The 23,063-nt window shown below is 38.0% G+C and overlaps 3 protein-coding genes across 29 annotated transcripts in view; 1 reads left to right on the forward strand and 2 right to left on the reverse strand.

Moving 5' to 3' along the window:
* LOC139968854 (uncharacterized) overlaps nucleotides 1–6,175 on the reverse strand; it is a 35,849-nt gene extending 29,674 nt beyond the window's left edge. For 21 of the 27 annotated variants that reach the window (XM_071973428.1, XM_071973427.1, XM_071973420.1 and 18 more), the window contains exons 1-4: nucleotides 6,020–6,156; nucleotides 3,842–3,989; nucleotides 845–919; nucleotides 73–198 (exon numbers count right to left, since the gene is read on the reverse strand). In XM_071973428.1, the coding sequence (XP_071829529.1) occupies nucleotides 73–198; nucleotides 845–919; nucleotides 3,842–3,899 (259 nt within the window). In that variant the 5' untranslated portion in view covers nucleotides 3,900–3,989; nucleotides 6,020–6,156. Of the gene's footprint in view, nucleotides 1–72; nucleotides 199–844; nucleotides 920–3,841; nucleotides 3,990–6,019 lie in introns of all 27 variants that reach the window. The other 6 variants (XM_071973429.1, XM_071973421.1, XM_071973418.1 and 3 more) reach the window with 3 other exon arrangements.
* Nucleotides 6,176–6,186: 11 nt separating this feature from the next.
* LOC139968856 (UPF0561 protein C2orf68 homolog) lies at nucleotides 6,187–13,750 on the forward strand. The gene is made up of 4 exons (XM_071973431.1): nucleotides 6,187–6,356; nucleotides 8,320–8,450; nucleotides 9,322–9,407; nucleotides 9,968–13,750. Exons 1-4 carry the CDS (start codon nucleotides 6,280–6,282, stop codon nucleotides 10,088–10,090), a joined length of 417 nt encoding a protein of 138 aa, XP_071829532.1. The 5' UTR covers nucleotides 6,187–6,279; the 3' UTR covers nucleotides 10,091–13,750.
* Nucleotides 13,751–14,781: 1,031 nt separating this feature from the next.
* Nucleotides 14,782–20,743, reverse strand: LOC139968855 (proliferating cell nuclear antigen-like). Its single transcript, XM_071973430.1, has 6 exons — nucleotides 20,515–20,743; nucleotides 20,068–20,188; nucleotides 19,204–19,372; nucleotides 18,100–18,294; nucleotides 17,259–17,382; nucleotides 14,782–16,041 (listed from the first exon to the last, which is right to left on the reverse strand). Exons 1-6 carry the CDS (start codon nucleotides 20,612–20,614, stop codon nucleotides 15,959–15,961), a joined length of 792 nt encoding a protein of 263 aa, XP_071829531.1. The 5' UTR covers nucleotides 20,615–20,743; the 3' UTR covers nucleotides 14,782–15,958.
* Nucleotides 20,744–23,063: the final 2,320 nt, after the last annotated feature.

The following is a 23,063-nucleotide window of genomic DNA, read 5'->3' on the forward strand; positions in this document are numbered from 1 at the left end:
GGACAGTCGGACTACCGTTAAAAAAAAAAAATTCCCGGAAAAGCGTGCAAATAAAATTCCAAATGAAAGTACCTGGAGGGACGCTACTCGGCTTCACCGTTGATAGAGGAGGTACAGTAGAGCCCTCCGTAGACAGAGCCTCATTCTCTATCGTAAGAATCTCTGTCGTGAGAATTGTCGTGAAATCAGTCGAGTGGTCTGAGATTGTGAAATATGAAGAGTAAAGCAAAAATCAGTGAATGTTTGCCAGTAAATTATTCAGGAGACTACTGATTATTTTTCTCATCAAATTTACAACTGCAAGTTGCATTCATATCTTCATTCGATGCTTAGGTTTGATTCACCATGTCGATGTGGCCCAGGAAATACAGTAACATCAGAGCAAATGTTTTTTTATAAACCAACATAAATTAACTGAAACAATGAACTCATTTCAACGACCAAAAATAAGAGGGGGGGGGGGGAGGAACATGTAAATTTGGGGAGCTTGTGAGTTGGGTATATACTTGTGATGTACAATGCAACATTGCTGATGGACAATGTGTAAGTAAACCTTTCCAAAGTCTTAGTGCCAAGTACTCTAGGTAGATAGGAAAGTGAATATTAAACATGCACAAGTGTGAAAAGAAAATTGTTGTTTTTCCAGGATTTTTGTCTTTAGGGAGAGGGAGGGAGGGGGAGGGAGGGAGGGGGGAGGGAGGGGGTTCCCAGTTGGTAAATATCCTGTAGCATAAGTGTCATGGTCCACAAATTTGATTCAATATTTCCTTCTGGCTCTCCATTCTCAAGATTAATTGCCTGTCCAATCTTTCATGTACAGCAGGAAGCCTACTCTGTGATTTACCTGTTGCAGTTAACGGCAACTCCGTGGTTGACGTCGTCTCGCATCTTACAACAACGGCAGTAAAGGATAGTAAAACTGGTGATGGAAAAGAAACGAGAATAAAACACATGGACATAAAACTTTACACAAAGGTTACCGATCATGTTAATACAGGTCTGCAATTTCTTTCGGGAGTCCTAAGCATCAAAGAAGTTATTACTGATGGAATCTTCATTGGTTTTCATAGGGAATGGACAGTACCACTGTACACAAAATTCCAGAACGGTTAAGTCCATAAACCCAGAGACTCATTTCACTCTGTTTGCTTGATTTAATTGAGCTACTGAGTTCAGCCTGAACTACATTGGTTGGCAAAAAAGTGAGTAACAATTGTAAAATTACAGTATGCCACAAGATCCTGAGAATATACAACCTACAGAGTCACTCTCTGCTACAGTACAGTCATGTGATCAATTGACTGTACATTTTCTGTAGAAAGGGACAGCTCCACAATGTACAGTAGTTCTAGAGAAATCATTTTCAAGCATGTACTATTTTGATCAGCTAACAGTGAGCAACAATTGAAACATAGCATGACACACCATAATTAATACTCAACATAGTGAGAAAATGCAACCTTCCGAGAAGCTATAGAATATGTAGTCATGTGACTCATATACTGTAGAAATGGATAGTGGCTTCTACAGAAAAATAGTTCAATGTACTACTTTGGTCAACAGAATGTGAGCAATAATACTGCTTTAAACATGACACCAAGATGCCACAACATCCTGAGAAGATGACAAGCAACAGTACACTATATTATGTCATGTGACTCCCATACAGTATTGTACAGAGGGACAGTCAGACTGGTTCTACCGAAATAATTAAATGCACCACTTTGGTCAATATAATGTGGAGCAACAATAACTTAGCAAGAAAACACCATGATAACAACACAACATCCTGAGAATCTGCATACAACAGTACACTACACTATGGTCATGTGATTCATACAGAGACCTGTACTGAACAAAGGGACAGACACAGATGGGTTTATGATACTGAAGGAGAGTGTAAGGTGAATAGTTCAGGTCACAACTTAGGATCAACTTGAACCAACTTCACTTCAATAATGCTATCTGCATCGTTATCATGTGACTAAGGGAGAATGTAAACAACCAACTCACGACTGTTTACTCGTTTGGTCAATCAACAGCTCAAGTTAAACTGAAATAGCTGAAATCTAGTTTGATACTTTTGCAAGGGGTCATGGCCTTATTTGTAAATTTGTCCTTTTTGCTAATTTTTGCTATTCAATTCAAAAGCTAATCCATATATGCTGTTACCAAGAGACAAGGCAAAAACGACACAAAAAAAGGACTTTGGATAGAGAAGCACAAAACACTGTATGGTAAAGGAACACATAAAGTTACTTCAATATATACATCAGAGATCTGCACAACAGATACACACATGTACAATACCTGGGTACTAGGAATTAGCCTATTCATATTATTGTACTGTTTGTGGGTATAGGCTAATTTCAAAAGTACTGACAATGAGTTCATTGAAAATCCAAGCAGAACGGTGAACAAAAGTACTTTTAGCAGATTGCAGGTCATCACTTTTGAAATCTTATTTTTTATTTTTTTTTTCGCTTTGCTTCATTTAACCCTTTATCTATACCTTCTAGTGAATCATATCAGTAGAAATAATTAACTCTTCGTCAATAAATTCAATAAGTCCTGACTCCTGAAGAACGCAATTATATAATCACCATGCCGACAAAGTCCCAAAAGCAGATATGGACAAAGAATTTTGCAATTTGGAAATAGAACTCTCATGCTTGGCTGTCGTGCTTGGGTTCTTTTATGGGTCACTTTTGTTGAAAATTCGAAATGTTATTGTCTTTAAAGTTTATTTCAATACCTGCATGTTCAAACTAATATTTGCGATGACACAGTTGGTACAGTACTGGGAAGACAGTGTGTCCTGTTACCTTAAATGATTTCCTTCACTTTGTCAAAACACTTTTCCAAAAGTCTTCAAAATTGATCCTGTTCAATACAGGTACTGTTTCAAATCCAGTCAAACTGCAACATATCATACTGTACAAAATAAGGATTTATATTATGAGAGAATTCAATAATACTTCTGTCAACTTAGCAACCAATATTGGGAGAATTAAACACCATGCTAGATGGTGGCACCCACCCTGTGAAATGTGTATATATACCAAGAGAAACACAAAGTTCTGTGATGTGGCTATTGTCAACAGTTAAATACAAATGATCGTGTACTGTACATGGTGTGCAGTGTAGGCAGACTTGCACTTGTACTCTGTACTCATGCTGTTGTACTCGAAAAACAGCATGAGTACAGAGTACAGCTGGTATGTATGTACAATGCACTGAGTACGAGAACTTAGCTCTGAGTACGAGAACTTAGCTCTGAGTAAGAGCACAATACTCTAAGCAAAAGTATGTGTACAAAATTCATTTCCACCGATAATGAAAATGTCTCATGTACAAGTAAAAAATTTAAACACATCCAAGGTCAAGAACAGGTAATGACACTATGCTAGAATATGAGTACGAGTGAGGAGTCACTGCATACCTGTCTGCTTTAAGGTATATTGGTTTGAAGCATGGACAAGGTTTTTATGGACAAATCATACTTGGTAAGCCTCTGGGTATAACTCAACATAGTGAATTGCTCATCAAAATGAAATTTTTGAAAGCCTGGAGCTCCATATTGTGCATACACAGATTACATGGCCTATGTGTTGTTAACTATGAAGTTACAGTACATGTATATTTTATACAACTGTGTAAAAATAAAAAGACAACAATGACATGGTTTACAGCAGGTCAAAGAAAGTGCATAAGAAGACTGGAGAGAAGTTACTGTACTGTGAGAGAGGAGTGAAGTAAATAGATGCAAAGCAAAGTCTTCACTATGAAGAAGATCAACATTTTCAGAACGAGTTGTGGGCAAAATGAAAATTATTCTTACAAGCAAGGCACAAACTACGTCTAGTATCCATCTTGAATGACAGGAATGGTATCTTCATTCAGCCTCCTGTCTTATCTCTTCAAGAATCAACTCAGCTGCCTAAAAAGTAATTGGAAAACAGATCTATGGATGATAAACCTTGGACTACCTGTGAACAGGAAACAAAAGAAAAAGGACAACTACTAAATAAGCATGAGAAGTAAATGATAAATCTGTGTTGGACTTAAAATTGGAAAGAAAAAAAACAGTAGCTACAAAGATAGTACACAGAAAGAAAAAATATTATACAGTTTCTTTTAATATTTTTGATGTTAAGGGTGACTCTTCAGTCCACCAGAATCTGAGGAAATTTATAAACTTTTTTGGCAAAATGAAATTTATGGAGTGAACAGACACTGACACATTCATCAATGAATCTGGTCAATCTAAATGAAATGTATTGCAATGGCAAAAACAAATTAGTCTACTGTACAACATGGAGACAACCACTGTACAGTATATATCCCATATTCATGATACTGACATAAACGCTACTTCTTGCCCAATCCCTCCGTATTTGAATTTTACAATCTCAAGTTCACAAATAGGTGGCAAGGACTATTAACAGTTCAGTGCGCTGTGTGCTACCTTTGAAGGACACAAACCAAACACAAGTAAATACATCTGCAGGACTCGGAAAGTAATTGTTCAATTCTTGATGGGAGACAATAAACTGTTTGAAATTTAATAAATGATTGCCCTTTTCTATTGCTATGTTAATATGTATCCATACAATTTTAACCAAGACCACTACAAGTTTAGAGCTAAGTTGACAGTCAGGTACTGGAGAGCCACAGTGAACCATGAAACATTGGTACAATAAGTACTGACATGTATGATGTCAAAGATGCTAGCAAAGACAACAGTGAGAAAAAAATTACTTTTAAACAAACAGATCTAGATATTAAAGACTGAACGACTTCTGAAAAATATTCTGATATTGAATCCTGAGATTATTACTGACACAAATTCCTGAACGAAAGTGAAGAGTACATACTTACAGACCTATATATCAGATTTGTCAGTAAATCAGTGAAGGTTTAATGGTACAGTATCAAAAGTTATGATTGGTTTTGATAATGTGAAACAAGAGTCATGAAGTGATATTTGACGTGATGTGAAATCCTGGCATTGTATGAGTCTCTGAGAAAAAGGCCTATTGAACATTGTAAGCTCATCGATTAAAGACGGCTGGACTACTTAGTCTAACATAGACACCATTTGATGATTTGGTTGTCTTTAAAATGGAATGCGTAATACGGCCTTCAGATGGAAAAGCTCAATTTACTGTACATAAATGTGCACAGTACAGTCTGACGTTGATCATGTAATTTATGATCTCTACTATACATCTGTATCATCTTTCTAATACAGTACAGGACTTATCAAACTAAACTTCATTCCGTTCTGTGCCCGAAGATCTATTATTTGTTATTTCACTTCAAGGAATAAACAGTTATGCTCTCAACTTTCATCAAGCAACTGGGTGTAATAAAAGAATGTGTCTTATTGTTATTCCTGACCAAAACACTAGTATTGTTACTACGATTTGTCTGGTTACTTGGCTAATACAAAATGAGGGATGGTCACATGTACTCCAACAGTGTTGAAACTGTTTCCTGCTTAATCACTCTCCAATGGGAAGTAACTTGCATAAAATTAAAACAGTGGGGCAGAATAATGTACATTGTTGTCCATGTGGAAGCAAGCAAATAGCCACGATAAGTAAACTTACTAACGAATGGTTGGTCCTACTAGTACTAGGCCTAGGCCTAGGCTAAAATAAAAAAGTTACAGGTGATGGGCAAACAATAACACTTATGATAAGAAATCACAATGTCCGCAGTAATATCGAATTAGATATTACCAAAGTAACACCTAGGCTAAATTTTGTTTCGGCCAAAGTTCGATTTCGCGTTGTAATTGTAGGCTAAGCCTAGTCCTACACTAAATTTAACTAGCCTAGCACTAACTAACACTATAGAACAGTACTACTGGCCAAAGCCTGTCATACCTTGTTTAGGCACTTCAAAGTAAGCGTAAACATGTTATCACTATCGTGAGTTAAATACCTAGTCATTCTAAGAACGAAATGTGGCAATGGGCCGACATATTTACAAATACGGTACAAGACCTTACCTTTTCGTAATTACGCGACGTAACTTACTGTAGTAATATCACACTAATCGCCTAGGCTAGTCAATATGATCGTTCGCACTGCAATGTACGTAATAACCGTATGATGTACATAATCTCTCAGTACATACGACCATTCAATTTTAGATATGTTATTGATATTGATTATAACGTCGTCATCATTTGCACATGCGTATTATGCTCGGCTGCCTACACTGTAATGCAAATATTTACAAATAATCGTCCCGACCGGTAAAACTGCCATGGCTGTCGAAAAGACAGCGAGATTGGACAAAAAGCACGGATTTTTAAGACAAATTATTAAGAATCAAATAGACAGGTAATTATTGTTTTTTAATCCAGAAATTAGCGTGCGGGATGCTTGGGTTACCTCCGACTGTGACTAACTTACAGTTACACCTACGCCGTCTCATCGCATTGACACAACATAGGGAGCATTTTCGCGAAGTAGAATCTAAGATTTCACATGTGCAAAAACTAAAACAAAATTGAAATGTTTCAACAATGAAGGACATTGACGAGCAGGCACAAAGAGCACCGACTTCATGACCTTTTACATTTTGTATTCTGCAAGTTACCATTACTTCCAGGGAACAATTTAGTCTTCAAATTTTGTGTTGCAGTTTTGAAAGTTCAGAATTTTGTCTCTATACTGTTAATGTGTTATGGTTCCTGTATAAAAAAACGAGGTGATTATTCGCAGGGCAGCCCGGCATTTAAAGGACAAACACACCTTATTCGCAGGGCTGTGACGATTTTGAAAATAGGTTTATTATTAGGTTTTGCTATTGATACCAGTCAGTTCATGGGCCTTGAAAAGCCACCTTTTGGGCCCAAATAGTCTTAGCCACTTCATAAGCTAATTTTTGGAACCCCAGCAATTCAATTTTAAAAGCTTTATTTTAAGGGAGCTTATCTTGGGATTCCCCAAAAGCCGATATTGCCTGAAAGCCAATATGGTGAAGGGTGTGACACCCCCCCTCCCACACCTTTACATGCAAATGAGCAGTCACTCTGCAAAAACAAAGGTGAAAATGAGGGATGACATTTTTTATGTTGGCGGTACTAATGCTAGACTGGTTCAATCTTAAGGCCCTAGGCTCCCAAAACCAATCCTAACAGCATTAAGATAGGAATCCCAAAGGCCAATAAATTCCTCAAAATATAGAGGCTCGATCCCAATTAAGACTCAAAAAGATAGCTGGTGCTCAGAAGCAAACTCGAATAGCCCCAAAAATTACTGAGCCCGTTAACCCAGCCTAAGGCTGCCCTGTGAATAAGGTGTATGTGTCTGGCTATTCGCAGGGCAGCCCTGCAAATAAGATGCTTGTGTCTGGCTATTCACAGGGCTGCCCTGCGAATAAGGTGTATGTGTCTGGCTATTCGCAGGGCTGCCCTGTGAATAAGATACTTGTGTCCGGCTATTCACAGGGCTGCCCTGTGAATAAGGTCTATGTGTCTGGCTATTCGCAGGGCTGCCCTGCGAATAAGCCCCACCATAAAAAAATCCACTATACGTCTCTTTGACTTGTATAGTAAAGGCTTCATAATTGACGCACCCCCGTAATTGACGCACCTTCAGTTATTACTAGCAACGAAACAGCAGGCCACCTAAACTTTTTGCAGTCAAGCAGAATTACATATGTCATGAGTTTGAATCCATTTCAGCTATTTGCTGACCAAATTGTGGTATTTCTTAAGCTTTTAACACCCTCCCCCCAGTTTTACACATTTTTTTGACATTTGGAAATCTTACTCCCAAAAAATAACCAACATTACTTCAATATGATACAACTACTCTCCGGGACCTGACCTGTCTGAGCTTAGAGGTTCAGAGTATAGCAAACAGCATCCAAAGTCAATGGATGTATACTTATGCCTACACTACAGTTAGCTTATCGAAGAATGTGTCAATTTAGGGGTATGAAAGAACTTGACACAGCAGACATTTTGTGGTCAAATTCTTCTCAATTGTACGTTGCGTAGGCACAGAACAATAAATATTTTGAGATCATTACATTTGTGAGGAACTACACATATGAAAAATGCATGCAGTTGAGTGATTTTGATTTTATGTTGACAGACATCGTCAATCCAATCCTTAGGTGCGTCAATTATGAGCCCACCATGCTATAGCATTTTGCTAAGTGTTAATTTAAAATTTATTCCCTGCCTAATAAAGGGGTAAGGCTGTAACAGTGTCACTAATGAGCATGTACTACTTGAACTCATGGAATGTTTTCTTACATTGACAATCCATTTTTTTTTTTGGGGGGACTTAGAGATGAGTATGACAAAGAAGTGAAAGCCCAACGCCAACAGCAAAGAAGGTCTAGAAGCCAAGCTTGGAAACGTCCGGACAAGAATATCTATTCCCCGCCCAAGAAAGTTGCTACATCAGAAGATGAAAAAAGTAAAGTATCTATGAAAAATATTTCCTTTGGAATGCTAAATGTCTGCAGAACCAATAGGGATTGATACAGTATTTGAATTTTACTTATTTACAAAGATATAGCTTTGTATAGTACAATATGCTTATCCTCAAAGTTGTACTCTCTCTTATACCAGTACTAGTGATAGAACCCTTGAAATGAATATACGCTTTTCCTTTATTTTTTTTTATTTGTCTTGGATACAAACACAATTCAGTCGTTTCAACCTCATCTCATCAGAATAAAATATGACTTCAGTTGTTCTTGGTTTTTTCTTTTGTTATCAAAGTCAAGTTGATAAGTTATAGACTGTTGAAAATGGATCCTAGGAGTCCATGCTTACCTCTTTAATATAGTTTAAGCTTTGAGAAATGACCGTTTGAAAGGATAGTCCAGAAGGTAAGTAGTTTGACTTAGGGAGGAAGATATCCAGTGCTTACGTACTATGTTGACAGTTCAAATGACTACAACTGCTAAGAACTGCCAATTGCTAAAGTTGTTTCAAAAGTGAACTTCAAGGGAAATAGACCTGTGTGATGTCATAGTGACACGCTGACAATTTAAGTACAGTAGGTAATCCTGTCATACCATATGGGAATGAAAAGTTAACGATATATATATGGAGGGTATCCAAATTTTGATACATCATCACAAGTTAGAAGAAGATAATTTGATGAAAATATCGAAGCAAAAGAAGTGAATGCCCTCCAAACCAGAAGGGAGATTGAAACAGTAATACAGTAAATTTTGTTTAGACTATGATACTGTTTGTCAATTTATTTAATTCATCTCTTTATATTTCATCTAAAAGTAAATCTCTCACGTACCTCTTTGTTTTCTTTACTCACTTAGCCGAGGACCTTCCAAAGAAAGAAGAAGTACTAGAAGTACAGTTTGAAAATCAACAAGCTGTAATAATATGCTACATGATGTATAAGGTAAATTGAACCACTCTGGCCTTATCCTCTCACCTGAGGTGAAGCTGTTAAGAACAGATATGAACCTGAGATGCTGTAGACTAACCTACCAGACCCCCCCCCAACCTCCCTTACCCTCCCATATCCATCCCCATCTTAAAACAGCTTTGTCTTTATTTCACATTTACCTTCTGAAAGTCTTAAACATCTCATTTTTAATAAACATAGTCATGTTTGTAGCGATGCCTTCTTTCATGCTCACAGTCACCATATGCTAAGCAGTGCTGGGCTGCAGAGATCAACGACATAATGAAAAGTTTCTCATAAATGGAGAATCTGTTGTATTGATCATGCCAATTATCAGAATTGATTAATTAATTTGTCTTAAATTCACATTGGCTCTTCTTCTTGTTTTTTACTCCATATAATTGGTTTTACTGCAAATTCCTTAACTGTACCTGTCGCTGTAATATAGTTTGAAGTGTTGTCTCGCTAGGTGAGAAATGCATTTATAATTACTTCTAACAATTTGATGTGATCGATAGTTAATCTCACCTTTTTTTATAAAATTCTGACGATAGGGTGATCATCCGAGGCAAGTCGCCAAAACGATTGGCAGGAAACAGCAACTTCCGCAATTGGAAATCCAAGCGTTGGCTGAGATAATCACAGAAGAGTTGGCAAACTTAAAGACTGGGACCTGAAGGGATTACTGGGAAGCGTAGAACCCACGAGAGAAGCAACGGTAGATGAAAGAGGGAAGTTCTTCCTTTGGCAGTTTGGTACAGTAAATGTTACTGGTGGTCAGTTATGTCGGTACCTGGTAATATGTTCTCAGATGATGAAATTGACTCATTTTATTGTTCACAAATGCAGTTTGAAGAAGAGAAGATGTTCGAAGAATACAGTTCATAGATTGGCAGATTGGTGTTGCCTGGCTCAGAGCATATTACTGGCAACCTTTTGTCTGTCATGATGATGGAAGTTGTTTTGCAATACTGCAACACCTCTCTTCATTTTTCTCAACCATGGCATCAAGGTTAGACACAGACCTGCCAACCTGTCTTGTGCCTAAGTAGGGAGATTAATAATTTTCCACCCCAAAAGTTGGGAGACTAGAAGAAAAATATACTTATGAAGAATTGGACAAAATCCAACTAAAACAAGATGCCCGTAAAAAAAGTGATATAGAAACATTTTGGGGTTTTACACATCACCCCTGCAGTGATACAGGCTACATAAAAATGTCTCCCTAACCACAGGGATGCAGAATGGTATGGTATAAGCATCTTATGTGATTAATTCCCCAAAACACAAAGTGGATTTTCTTGACATTTCTAATGCATGTAAAACAGAAGCATGACGCCCATGTTTGATCGCACTTTAGAAAAAAAAAGAAATTGTCAATCAAATTTTGCTGGGAGGTTAGAACATAAAAATTGTGAGAGTGCAAGATTGCTTTAAATAAAACAGAAGGTAAAAATTGGAGAATTGACACGAGAAAGAGATCTCTCATCAACAATCCTAACAAATGTAGGTATCTCCCAAGGGCGGCGGAAGCACTTTTAATGTGGGGGGGCACCGACACCAAAGGGCACTTTGCAGAAATTCGATTGGACTGATGCAGCCTTATATTTAGTACCCTTTATAACTCTTATTATCTTATTTGCGTATACACATCACTCTATCAACGCCGCCGCCCCCCCCCCCCCCCTCAAGGAAATTATGCATACTAGCACTGCAATATCCAATGTGCAAATTGGGAAACAAGGAACAGGTTTTCTTTTGAGACAAGATGAGGTGAAATCATGCTAGTTGCTAATGTAGGAATCTTCCGAATTAGAGTTTATTTCTTGTCAATATCTTAACAAATTGTTTCCATTCGAAATAGCTTTGAGTTTGACCCACAGAAATTCATTAAAAGTCAGGGGCGTAGCCAGGATTTGCAAAGTTGTATGCACGACTATCTGAGCGGAGCGCCACCATCGGTTGGCGCGGAGCGTGCAAGAAAATTTTTACAGTTTTACAAACCCCTCAGATGGCTGGAAACGGCCTTTCCCGAGTTCACATTCTCGTTCCGTGGCCTCTTGCTAACTTGAGACACCTAAATTTGTATGTAGAAAAAGGGCACATTTTTAACCTGAGGAAAAGTGGGGGGGCACGTGCCCCCTGTGCCCCCCCCGGTTCCGCCGCCCTTGGTATCTCCTATGTTGGATGATCTGTTGTGACAGCAACATGTCCCAACAGTTGGTTTCTGTTCTAAACTAATTCACTCTTTAATTGAAAGAAGTAGATCCTGTCCTTAATATTTAACTGAACATTTGTCATATAAAGGTAAATGTGACTTTGTGACTGTTTCAGAGTACTTTTTCAATAAGTCTGAGAATCAACAGAAGTTAACAGAGGCCGTCAGGTGTATGGTAGCTGTTTCTGTATGAAGTCCTTATATGAAGGAAAGGTGTCCTAAATTCACAACTAGTACAATGCCCAGACTGAATTTGTTTTGCATTGGTAGGCAAAGTGCCTTGCTATTTGTAGGATCTTTCATGTGGATTCTTATTTTGAAAGCATCAAGGGGATATGTTGCTGTATGCAGAATAGGAGTCATCTTATCAGAAAGTTAGAGATTTAAGCCTTAAATGGTCGAACTGGTATTTTTTTTACTTTCCTTTTATCTTTTGATAAGGGTGACTTCATGTGTCATATAAAGGATTCCTTGAGTTAAACCGATACTTTCAAACTGTAATGTTACGGTTATTTAGGTTCCGAGAGACTAATAATCAAAATAACTATCTATGCAAGAACTGAAATACAGTAACATCTCAGCAATGCCAGCAGAAGTCATTGGTGATAGCTATACAGCCCGATGCTAAAACCCTATTTGCGGTCGCCTCGTCTCAGAACACAAATTTACTTCCCCCTTTGCTTACCTGTCTGCAAAGCAAGTGCATTCTCGCTATTCCAGGTTTTTTCTCAGGGTCAAGTACAGCATTTAAAGTAAAACATTCAAGTAGAAGGCTAAGGTAACTCTTTGCTTGACACAGACAGAAACTGACAGTTATCAGTACTATAAAATGAGTTTCCGCAAAGTCGCTGTTAATGGTTTGGCTTAAAACATTCTAATGAACAAATTTCAGCAAACAAAGATTTGGTTTGCAAATAAGATTGAAACTTCAGGAAGGCGGGTTAAAAGTAACTTATGCAAACTGCCATTTTCTACCAGATAGTATGAGCCGAAAGTCTTCTTTCTCTTTTGTTGTTGTTATGGCAGCTGAGATGGTTTTTAACAGTTTAAAGCTTTCTTATTACAACTTTATGTGCAAAATAATAACTAGTTTACTCCACATGGTGCAATAGTAACAGAATATCTTCTTGTAACTATTTCCATTTTTCTGAAAGCCAAACAAACTTGCAATCAGCATCTGCCATCTCTGCCTCGTATTTACTTCCACATGTCTTTTATAAGGTGAAACTACCTGCGTAGCATTTGAGTTTGGAGAGCCTGTGAGGAGCAGAAGAGATCTACAGTTTGCAAAATTTACTGTGCTTACACATGCCTTGCACCTGTGCACATCATAAAGTGGTAACAACAAATAATGTATCATACATGGCTGAATTTGGAAGTGTTTAAGAGTTTTGTAATTTTAATTTATTTGAAAACTCCTTTTTCTCACCAAGCCATGCCCCAACCAGGGATTTTTATACTCAGTCGGGGAGGAAGATGAACACTCCTCCCAGCTACATTCCTATTTTCAACCAGACACCAAATTCAAGAGTATTACCACAACTGTGTGCCACAGTACCACAACAGTATTACCACAACCAGGTCGACCAGGGGTTTAACTCCTTTTGATTTGACTTACACCTAATGTCAGCCTCGGAATGTAACATCTCATGTCTAATCTTTTGACGAGGGACGACTCATGTACAGTTGGCTCCAACAACCAAGTTTAAAATTATAAAATCCTTGATTTGCCTCTGGCCCGTGCAGAAATGTTCATGTCCCTATCATACTGTACCTAAAATGGAGCTTGGAATTTATCCCCCCCCCCCCCGACAAATTCTGCACAATATTTAAATCCAGCATGGTTAGGTCACATTTTTCAGGTTTTGAATACTGCCAATACTTCAGTTGCAATTTTTAGTTTACAGTGATGATTTTTGCTATGTTCTTCAAAGAAAAGTCAAAATGGACAAAAAAATATGTTAAAACAGGAATTGAGGTGACAAACTCAGCCCAAAGGATGCATTTTAATTTTACAGCTAAGTTTCAAAGGTTTTTCTTTCACTATTTGTAAATCTGATTTGCTTTGTATTTATAATATTTGATGTGGATGTGCAATAAATTTTATTGTGTACCTCTATACTTGATGTCTTTTATTTATTCCATGTTCTAACGGTTAATAGGAAATATTTTGAAGCTTTTAGCACCCTTTTACATAAAAATATTTAGAATTTTTTTATTATTGCTAACCCCTCTTTAATGTGCAACTTTGTGAAGTAAGTTGACTAGGAACGGGGATGAAGGCTGAGCCAACATAAGCATTGAACTTGCAATAATTGAAGTAAAACTCCCTTTAAGCCAGAAAGTTTCCAATGCATGTGTAAGGGCCCCCCCCCCCAAAAAAAAGAAAAAAATACTGTACTAAAATATACCAATATGCCTTACATTCTAGCCAGAAGACTTATCAAGGTAAAATCAAGTGAATTCAATATCAGTCTGGGAAGGGAGAGGAAGTTTATCCTGAAATGATCACCATCCACCTGCACTTTCACATATAAAGTTCAAATTTTCAAGATGCTTTTCGACGGAGGATTGCTTACGAGAAGTAGTATGCATTTTTGGCTGTTTATTTGCTAAATAGAAGTAGTAGCATTTTCAGCTACTGGTGTATTTGTGAAACACTTTTTGCATTTGCCAAATCTGGCCAGCATGACTTAAATAGAGATTGCAAACTTGACCAAACCAAACGCCTTTGAAATGAAACTTGACCAACCAAAGCTATGGAAATGACCGGAATTCTTAAAGGAAAGGTCTTAAGTATTGCCCCCCAAATAGGCTAAGAATGTGGCCACCCATGCTCAAATTTCAGTGACTTATGCTGCCAATCTAAAGGGTTTGAACGACACCAATGTATCCAATTGTCTTTTCTAATAGTTATGTTTGAGAAGAATGGAAGCCCAGATCCTCAAGGAACTTCAGTATTTTGGAAAAGTTATAGCAAACTTTAGGAAACTCAAATGTTAGGCCAATATATATGACCTTTAAGACGACAAACTTTACCTGAAGAAGTTCATAAAGAACCTTCAAAAAGTTTAAGTATTTTGAACTTACAATATTAAAAGGGAAAAAGGCGAAAGAAAACCAAACTAAACGAAAATAACAAATATGAAATTGTTTTCTCTCTCATGTTTTCAAACAAATGTCAATATTAAAGGGAAGGTTGGATACATGAAATACAAAAAATGGTATGTACACAGATTCCATGTAACGCTGGAAAAGTTATGCAACACATCACACAGCATTGAAACTCCTCCTTAAAACTCTTATGACGGGATGAGAGAGATCTTTTAAATGCACACTACATATTTTGAATGCATTCTTTGTTGACAAGCACAATAGAGATTACTTCCATCCATCTTCACCTTCCATCTTTGTGTAAATTTTTTTTATCTAGAGTACGCCCCAAGAGGACCTAACCGTCGGGTGATATCAGAACAGGCCTCTTTTGAAGAGGTTGGTCCAGCAAATTACCAAGAAGACTTGGAACTATCTGACAAAAGTTCTACTGTAATACAGAAAACTATGCCTAATTCTTAATCTAAATGTAGTAAATATTAGTGATGGCTTTTAGTGACCTGGTCAATAATAATTAGACTTATGATAGTGTTTGGACACCTCATGGTAATCAAAATTCTGGAGATCTTGTTTTGCAAGACTATCCCTTACACTGAGACAAAGATGTGAAAGCATTTCTATAGCTACACAACAAAATGAATGTTCCATCCTTGCATGGTTCCAGAGAGAACATTTAATGTTCTCCAGTACCTGTGTACCTGTGTCAGACCTGAGGTCTTTTACTGATAAAATTAGCCGATTATTATAATGCATGGTCTCACGACACTAGAAACAGCCACATTCTTGTCCTCCATTTTCATCAGAGTGAATTGATACAAAACTGATGATCGTTAACTCTCACGCAGATGGCAGTATAAACAGTCATAATTTTGAAAATAATTTCTCCAGCATCTCCCAATTGAACATTAAGCAATGTTCACCATTTTGCTATTGATGCCAGTTCGAGTATTGTTCTATGTACCAAACGTCCTGTCCCACCCCATCTCCCCCCTTCACCCCAAATCTCTATTCCCTAGTGATACAAATCTGTTGCTCTGGAGATATTGTTCGGTAAATGTTTTCGTTGGCACGATGGAGTGACCCCTTGACCTGTTAATTAAGCAAGATCTTGTTTGCTTTCTATTGACGACACCACAAATATTCCTGTACTAGAAGAAGTGTTTTCCCCAAATCTCTCGATATCTAGTGACGTGAAGCTCTCATGATCTTTGACCTATTCATTTTCTTCATCTTCTTGAATCTTTGGTGCCAGGAAATATCTGATGTGTCCGGAATCTCCAATCTTGTACTCCACGACTGCCGAAGAATGAAAAAAATCAGGTTAATGATACATTTTCTTTGGCTCTTTTCAAAAAAAATTTAACCGTAAAAATGCAGAACTTCTCCAGTAAAGTTTTAAAACCAATTCAGCCACTGAAGTTTCCTTTTGAACTGGTTGTTTTAATTGAGTATCTGAGCATTTGTGCCTGACCCCCCGCCCACCTCTATTTAAAGCTCAGCACTTCAGTTACAGAAGTGTCTGGTACACATAATACAAACCAAACGGAATTGTTAACTGCTGATGGCAGCGGTCGACATTGAAAAACTGGATTAGAATGATTCCTAATCAAATAATTGCTGAACAAACACAATCGGCTACTTTTACAGAGACATTCCAGTGTAAGGGACCAAAAAAGTTGCACAAGTTTGCAATATTGTGGTAGCAAATAGGATCTTTTAGTGTTGGGATTCCAAAGTTTCAGGAGTCTTTGCCAACACAGTAGAGTTTAGAGACATTGCAAATCAGTTGATACTTTCTGTACTAATTTAGTTTGATGTAGCCAGACCTGCTTTTTACAAAAAATGGGGGAGACTTACAATTTTTCATAAAGTCAGGATCAGCGTAGTATATTGGGGAAAGAGATTGCATTAAAGGCACTGAAGACTCGCCCCAAACCGTGTGCGGCCATCTGATAAAGTTAACTGTTGCTTGCAAGTGACGTTTTGTTAGTGTCGCTACAAAGTGCAGACAGCAATGAAATGTGATACCTTGTTATCTTTAGCTGGACTTGAAATGTCCATCGCTGTATGGTTTGCAGACTGTTGTGGGTATTGACCGCAGCTGTATGTACTGACTGCACACTAGTGTCTAATTACCAAAGGTAGTAAACTGTGTGTGTATTTTCTGGGATCGATGGTGGTGTTTAACACTTCTGTTACACCTCATTCGAAACTAGGTCAGATAACCGCTAACCGGCATCAGACGTTTCTTTTTGCGCTAGTCTGCTAGTCTTCACACCCTTTAAAAATTTCGATTAGCTTCAATTTTTATAGAAAGACACTCTTTGAAGAATATGTGCTATAAGGATAACATGGACCACCAACTGTTCAACTTTACTGTTTGCTAAAAACATTCATTTTGATGTCCAATTTAACTTATAAAACAAAAGACATTTCTGGTTTTCCGGCATTACAGGTTATTTCCTTTTGCTGTAATTCTTTCCCCAAAAATGACATTAATTTTAGGATCTTACCTAGCGGAGCTTCTTGGCTGAGGGATAGCGTCACGGTGTCTGAAATGGGTGTGGCTTTGGTGAAAAGGTTCAGAAAGCGAAGGGCAAAGGTCAAATCTACAGGTTCTTTCAGGTCGACAGTAACCTGTGGAAAATGAGGCAAGAGAACTGTAAGTAACTGCAATCAATCAACAAACTTAAATGACAGCCTGTTATTCGAGGTCAAATAGAGGTCAATTTAGTCCGGCAACCACAGCGTACATTTCCCTTCTAAAACACATAAGCTGGGGCAACGATAAGCTTTTTCAGAACCATACGAGCATGGTACAGCTATCTGTTTGAATATATGTGCGATTTGAGAACCTCACCTCACTGAGAGAGATCAAAGACAATAAAAGAGATTATCATTTCAATACAAAACAACAGGTTCACAATAACCAGATCGAAGAATCAAAATGCAGTCACAACAGTCTGCATCGCTTCGTTCGGCCTGGAAGTTAGTGGAACCTTGAGAAACAACGTAAGAGGATTAAAATGCGGCAACATTATGGGAGCTTTATCACTTGGTAGCTTCGTAACAATTTCTGAGTTTAATGGCTGGCTGCCAATCTGTCAGAATAAACAAAATTTTGAGAAAATATAACCCAAAGTGATCTTCACAGCCCCAAGCTAATTATCCAGGTTCTAACAAATACAACCCTGCTCTCAAAGGAAATAAACAATGCCAGTGGACGGGGCTCTCATATCTGATTTCCCCCTGGTGTTGACTTGTAGATTGCTTTCCAGGAAGGGGGGGGGGAGAAGGAGTTAGTGGCACCACAATGTCCCATGATGCCCCCAAACAAAATAAGTTATGACTAACCGATTCTTCTTCCTTGTCAACTGTTGCGGAATGAGTTAAGGTGATGTTGGCCTTGCCCGTTTCGCCCGAGGAGGAAAATTTAACGTCTTGCTTGGAACAGGTTATTTGGACAGCATCGCCAAACTGGCTGAGGTCTCTGCATATTCTCTGAAACTCGCCCGAAGACATCTTGACATGAGCGCTATATTCTGTTTCCTGAGGACAGAAAGGAAAATTGACTACGAGTTACTACTTGATCTTTGCGAAAGAATTCCTAACTGATGAAGACAAATGTTCAAGTATATTTCTAACAAGTTACCTTAATATTCCAAACAATAAACAATGTACCCCAATCAATCAGTTGTTTACATATTGCACATTTCATTAAAAATTTCTTATACATAACAAGAAGAAAGAAGTTGTACAAAGTGGGAGGTCTTCCATTTTCTGGTATTTATCCCATTGGCATTTTGAATGCGTTTTAGTGATAATTAATCCGCCACTCATGCAGAGAAAGTTTCTGAATTATGAATGTTTATAACGTATTCTGTCCCGTAGCTTGCTACAAGTTTCTATGCAAACTTCTGTGCAACTAAGCATTGCCTTAATGTGTCCCAGACAGCTGACGAGCTTATGCAGGAGATATTTTGCAGGGTCGTTTAGATAACACAGAAGACCAGCTTTGATCAAACTACCAAAATCTGCTTTGGATATGGCCCAGCGGACGACTACTAGTCAATTACATCAAATTTACATTGCTTTGTAAATTCATACCCCCAATAATTAAAATGACAAATTAGAATAGCCCTTTGTCACAGATAAAAACAAAAGAAGTGGTATGCCTGTTATACACCAAAAGGGAGTTTTACTGGCCCAGAGGTGGTGTTCTATTCATTAAAACTACACACCTCTCCTGTATGGAATGTGAAAAGGGTAACCTTTCTGTTGCTATCTAATCTAAAGCTGTTGTTTTCTTATTTCTGTTGTTCAAACTGATTTTGTCGCCTGTAAATAGGTTTTTGTTGTCTGAATTGAATGAGTCGCCGAAATTCCTTAGTCGGAATCAAATCGTCCGTCTAAGTTCGGGCCTTTTATTAAATCTGTTACTGTGTCCATACTACTTACTGGGATACCAAGCTGATCCGTGTCAATCCTGACCAAGCTGACCACAAAGTCGGAAGTCTTTTCTCCGTTTTTCGACTCGAGGATGAGAGAGCAGGAATCCGGATTCTGATCGGCAGCTTTCAGAATGACGATGTCATCGTTGTTGGCACACTTCAAGATTTTGGAAAGACTAAGATTCAAAGAAAAACAAATTTCTCTGTCATCCATTGTCATTTGAGAAAGCAGCAAGGGTATCCGGAAATATCCAATCATATTATCAGCCCTGGTAGACAATGATAAGCTCTGCAACATCACTTGCTTTCTTACAATGTCAATAGTACTAGATGGAATTGGTTGCTTTTGTTAATATATGAAGGAGTATACACCCCACTGTTGCACAGAAAACTATAACTGAACCACAGGAAGTTTGGAGAAGTACTTTCGATGATTTTAAGCATAAAAATCCCTGTAACAACAATTTTGAACTGTTACTACTTCTATTGATTGTTACCATTGTTTTTTGTTTGCAAAGAAGTATTTGAAGGGCAAGGAAGGAAGAAATTTATGTTCATTTGAGTTGTTTCTTTTAAAACAAAGAAAGATGTACATGTTCATTCAGTAATGTGTTTGTTAATGCATAGGCCTAGCTGTGCAGATGTTGCCTACATTGGAACATGAGCAGTTTGGCAAAATTTAGAATCCGACACGATTTTGCAAAGACCGGGTTAAAATCATGCATGTTGGGCGCACAATCCCTCATTAGTAATAATGCTGGTATATAAGGCATAGGTATAACTTTAAGCCTAGCCATGATGACTTGTTGATAAATAAAAATAAATAAAAGGGAAAATTAACACCACATTTTGTGATTAATGAGACACTTACTGGTTGTGATTCATGCCGAGCGTAACATTACGGTCACATCTGTAATGTTCAAATGCCTCAGCCCTAAGGAGCATCTCCACCAAAGCAACATGACTGGAGTCCATTCCTTGTAATGTAATAGCTAGTGTAAGGAAAGCATATCATTGTAGATTAGTTAAATGAATGAAGCAAATCACATGGGTTTGTTTGACTATGAATAAAACTGTAGCATTATGGGCCTGACTTTTCGAAAATTTTGGCTTTGCATAAGACCAGATGAATTATACAATCAGACAGACAGAATGTTAACAACTAGTTCTTAAACTAGCGTCAGACTACTCACGAGGGTAATAATTATTTCATCAAAACAATAGTCTTACATAAATGTTCAGTTTTTTTTCCGCCTAGCTTAGGCTAGGCCTATCCTAACTTAGCCTAGCCTAGTAACTAACATGTAACAATTCTTACCTGCGCCATCGCAATCCCATAAGCCATCAACGACTAAATCTTTCACAGATTCCAAAATCTTCTTGAGGAGGCCTCCTTGTTGAAGTTTTGCTTCGAACATTTTGATGATTTTAGGGGTATTTCTTGATTGAAATGAGGAGGGAAAAAAGAAGATCTCAACAGCTGGAGACAGACGAGGGAAACAGGTCTTCACGGAAGCGGTGCTGGTACAGGAATGATTGTTCGCGCAGTTTTTGATAAAATTAACATTTCGCGCCACGGATGCCACCGCGGGAAGAGATTTCATTGGTTTACTCTCGACTTGCCACGGATTTCGTGTTTAGACATGCAAATTTCTTCGCGCCCTACATGTGATATACATAGCTTCTGCTTGAGATCGGCAACCATATCACAACTCAAATGCAGGGGACACTTATTACTGTGTGCCGATACCGATAAAAGTTAACTCCGAAGTTGTATGAAAAATAACAGTTATTTTGGCAGCAAGGACGTTTATTAACGGCGGTGGTTACAAGGTACAGTCTTTGTTGTAAGGCAACTCCTTTCATGGCGAACTATGTATTATGTATATAGCAATCATGTGTCGACATCATGGGGAGGGGAGGGGGAGGGAGGCGAGGAGGTGGGGGAATGGAAGGAAGTCCCAAACATAATTTTCAGTGTCTGTCTACACGTACACTGATTATACCATTATGAAAAATGGTGACAATTTTTTTTTTAAAGAGGCCATGACACGAAAAATCCAACTCATCGAGAGTAACTTCCTCTGAATCTATGAGAAAATCTATGTTCAAAACTATCCTCAACACCTTGAAAACCTAAAGGACTAATTAGTAATTAACGTTTTAATATTCGCATCCGAAAATAGATATCTGAGAATGCGATTTCACAACAAGACAATGATGACGTCATGTTAGGAACACACGTGCAAAGCTCAGGCATGTATCGGATGCGCGACGATCATACCGTTCCATATACAGTACACGCACATTTACACTGAGAGAACAACCACTGTATTACGCTATATCGTTAGAAATTTCAAGTTTGTTTTACAACTGTTGTAAACTATCCGAGAGAAATGCCGGTCCGTTGTGTTGTTGGGGCTGCATAAATATCATTACCCATGCAATTAGCCTTCATCCATGGCTGAAGGACGAAAAAAAACACGGCGATTATGACCAAGTTAGTGCACAACACCAGCGCCGATTTCACTGGGCCTAGCCAGTATGCAGCTCCGAATGAAGCGAACACTTCACGGAAGCATACTACGATCCCTCCTTTTTGTTATGAAATAAAACAAATGGACTTTAACGGTTCGACATAAAAGAGTCATTCTTCTGTCAAGTAATCCACAAAAAAACTACTCTGAAGACCAGATCGGGGAACAGGAAACCTCCAATGGGGCAAGTGGCGATCCTTAGGAGGTAGCGCGCCGAGCACTAGTAGTACTATAGTATTAGCGTTACTACACTGAAGTCGCAATAGACGAAGAGATTTTACTGTATCATCTAAATTAACACCCCCTTCATTGCTCTATTGTATACTAATAAGCTATGAGGTTAGCTTCAGAAGCGATGGGTTACATCTTCTCGTGAACAAATCTCAGTGCCCCAATTTATTTCTGGAATATGCTGGATCAGTTAATTATAGCAATAATTTCTTATTCCTATTCCAGGAAAACCATTTATTATGTTGTGGAGGGAGGGGGGGGGGGTAATGGGGATGGGTCAAAATAGGTAGGTAAAAAGATTTTATTCCAAAGGTTGTTTAATTAAATCTCAAAGCGATTTATTTTAAAGTCACAGAGCCAAAAATTCACACAACATAGTTCAAGTGTTAAATCATTGAACAAAATTTATTCAATATCAGTTCTAGACAGTCATTCTGGTCAATCTGAACTAACATTAACAACAATCATTGTATTATATGACATAAAAGTAAAACTGTACTTTCCATAAACATTATCATTCTTAAATTACACTAATGTAATTTGTGACATCAAAGGAGGTTAAAAGAAAACAACTTACATGAATTTTTTTGCTTTAAGCCTACAAAGCAGTTGCATGTCCATCGCTATCAATCGTTGTTGTGACAAATTAATTAGAATAATCCAGAAGCAAATACAATACAGGGTTATTTAAACCAAGAAACACTGCACGACGCAACTCACATGCAAAAATGTTACCCACGCACGACGACACATACAACACTGATGGGCAATGTGAAACACAGCATCACACGCATTAAAACAATCGAAGACCATTAACAGGGTGTACTGCTGAGTTTTTGAAGAAAGACTACAAAACAAACCAACTGCTGCTGAAGAAACAGTCTAAACATTCAAGAGTTCTGCTGCCTCCATTGGTCTTTATTATGACTTTTCTGTCAAATATCATTGGTGATATGGATATTTTGGCTTCCAGATTAAAGGTACGAATCAAACGAGGTAAATGCCCCTAAAAAGGTCAATGCCCGTTCCCTTATGCACATATTATATGACATCACGGTCACGCCAATACTTGTGTCCAAATGAAAACATGCCTTTTCTT

Source organism: Apostichopus japonicus, chromosome 6, assembly GCF_037975245.1.
Source record: "Apostichopus japonicus isolate 1M-3 chromosome 6, ASM3797524v1, whole genome shotgun sequence".
NCBI classification, from domain to species: Eukaryota; Metazoa; Echinodermata; class Holothuroidea; order Aspidochirotida; family Stichopodidae; genus Apostichopus; species Apostichopus japonicus.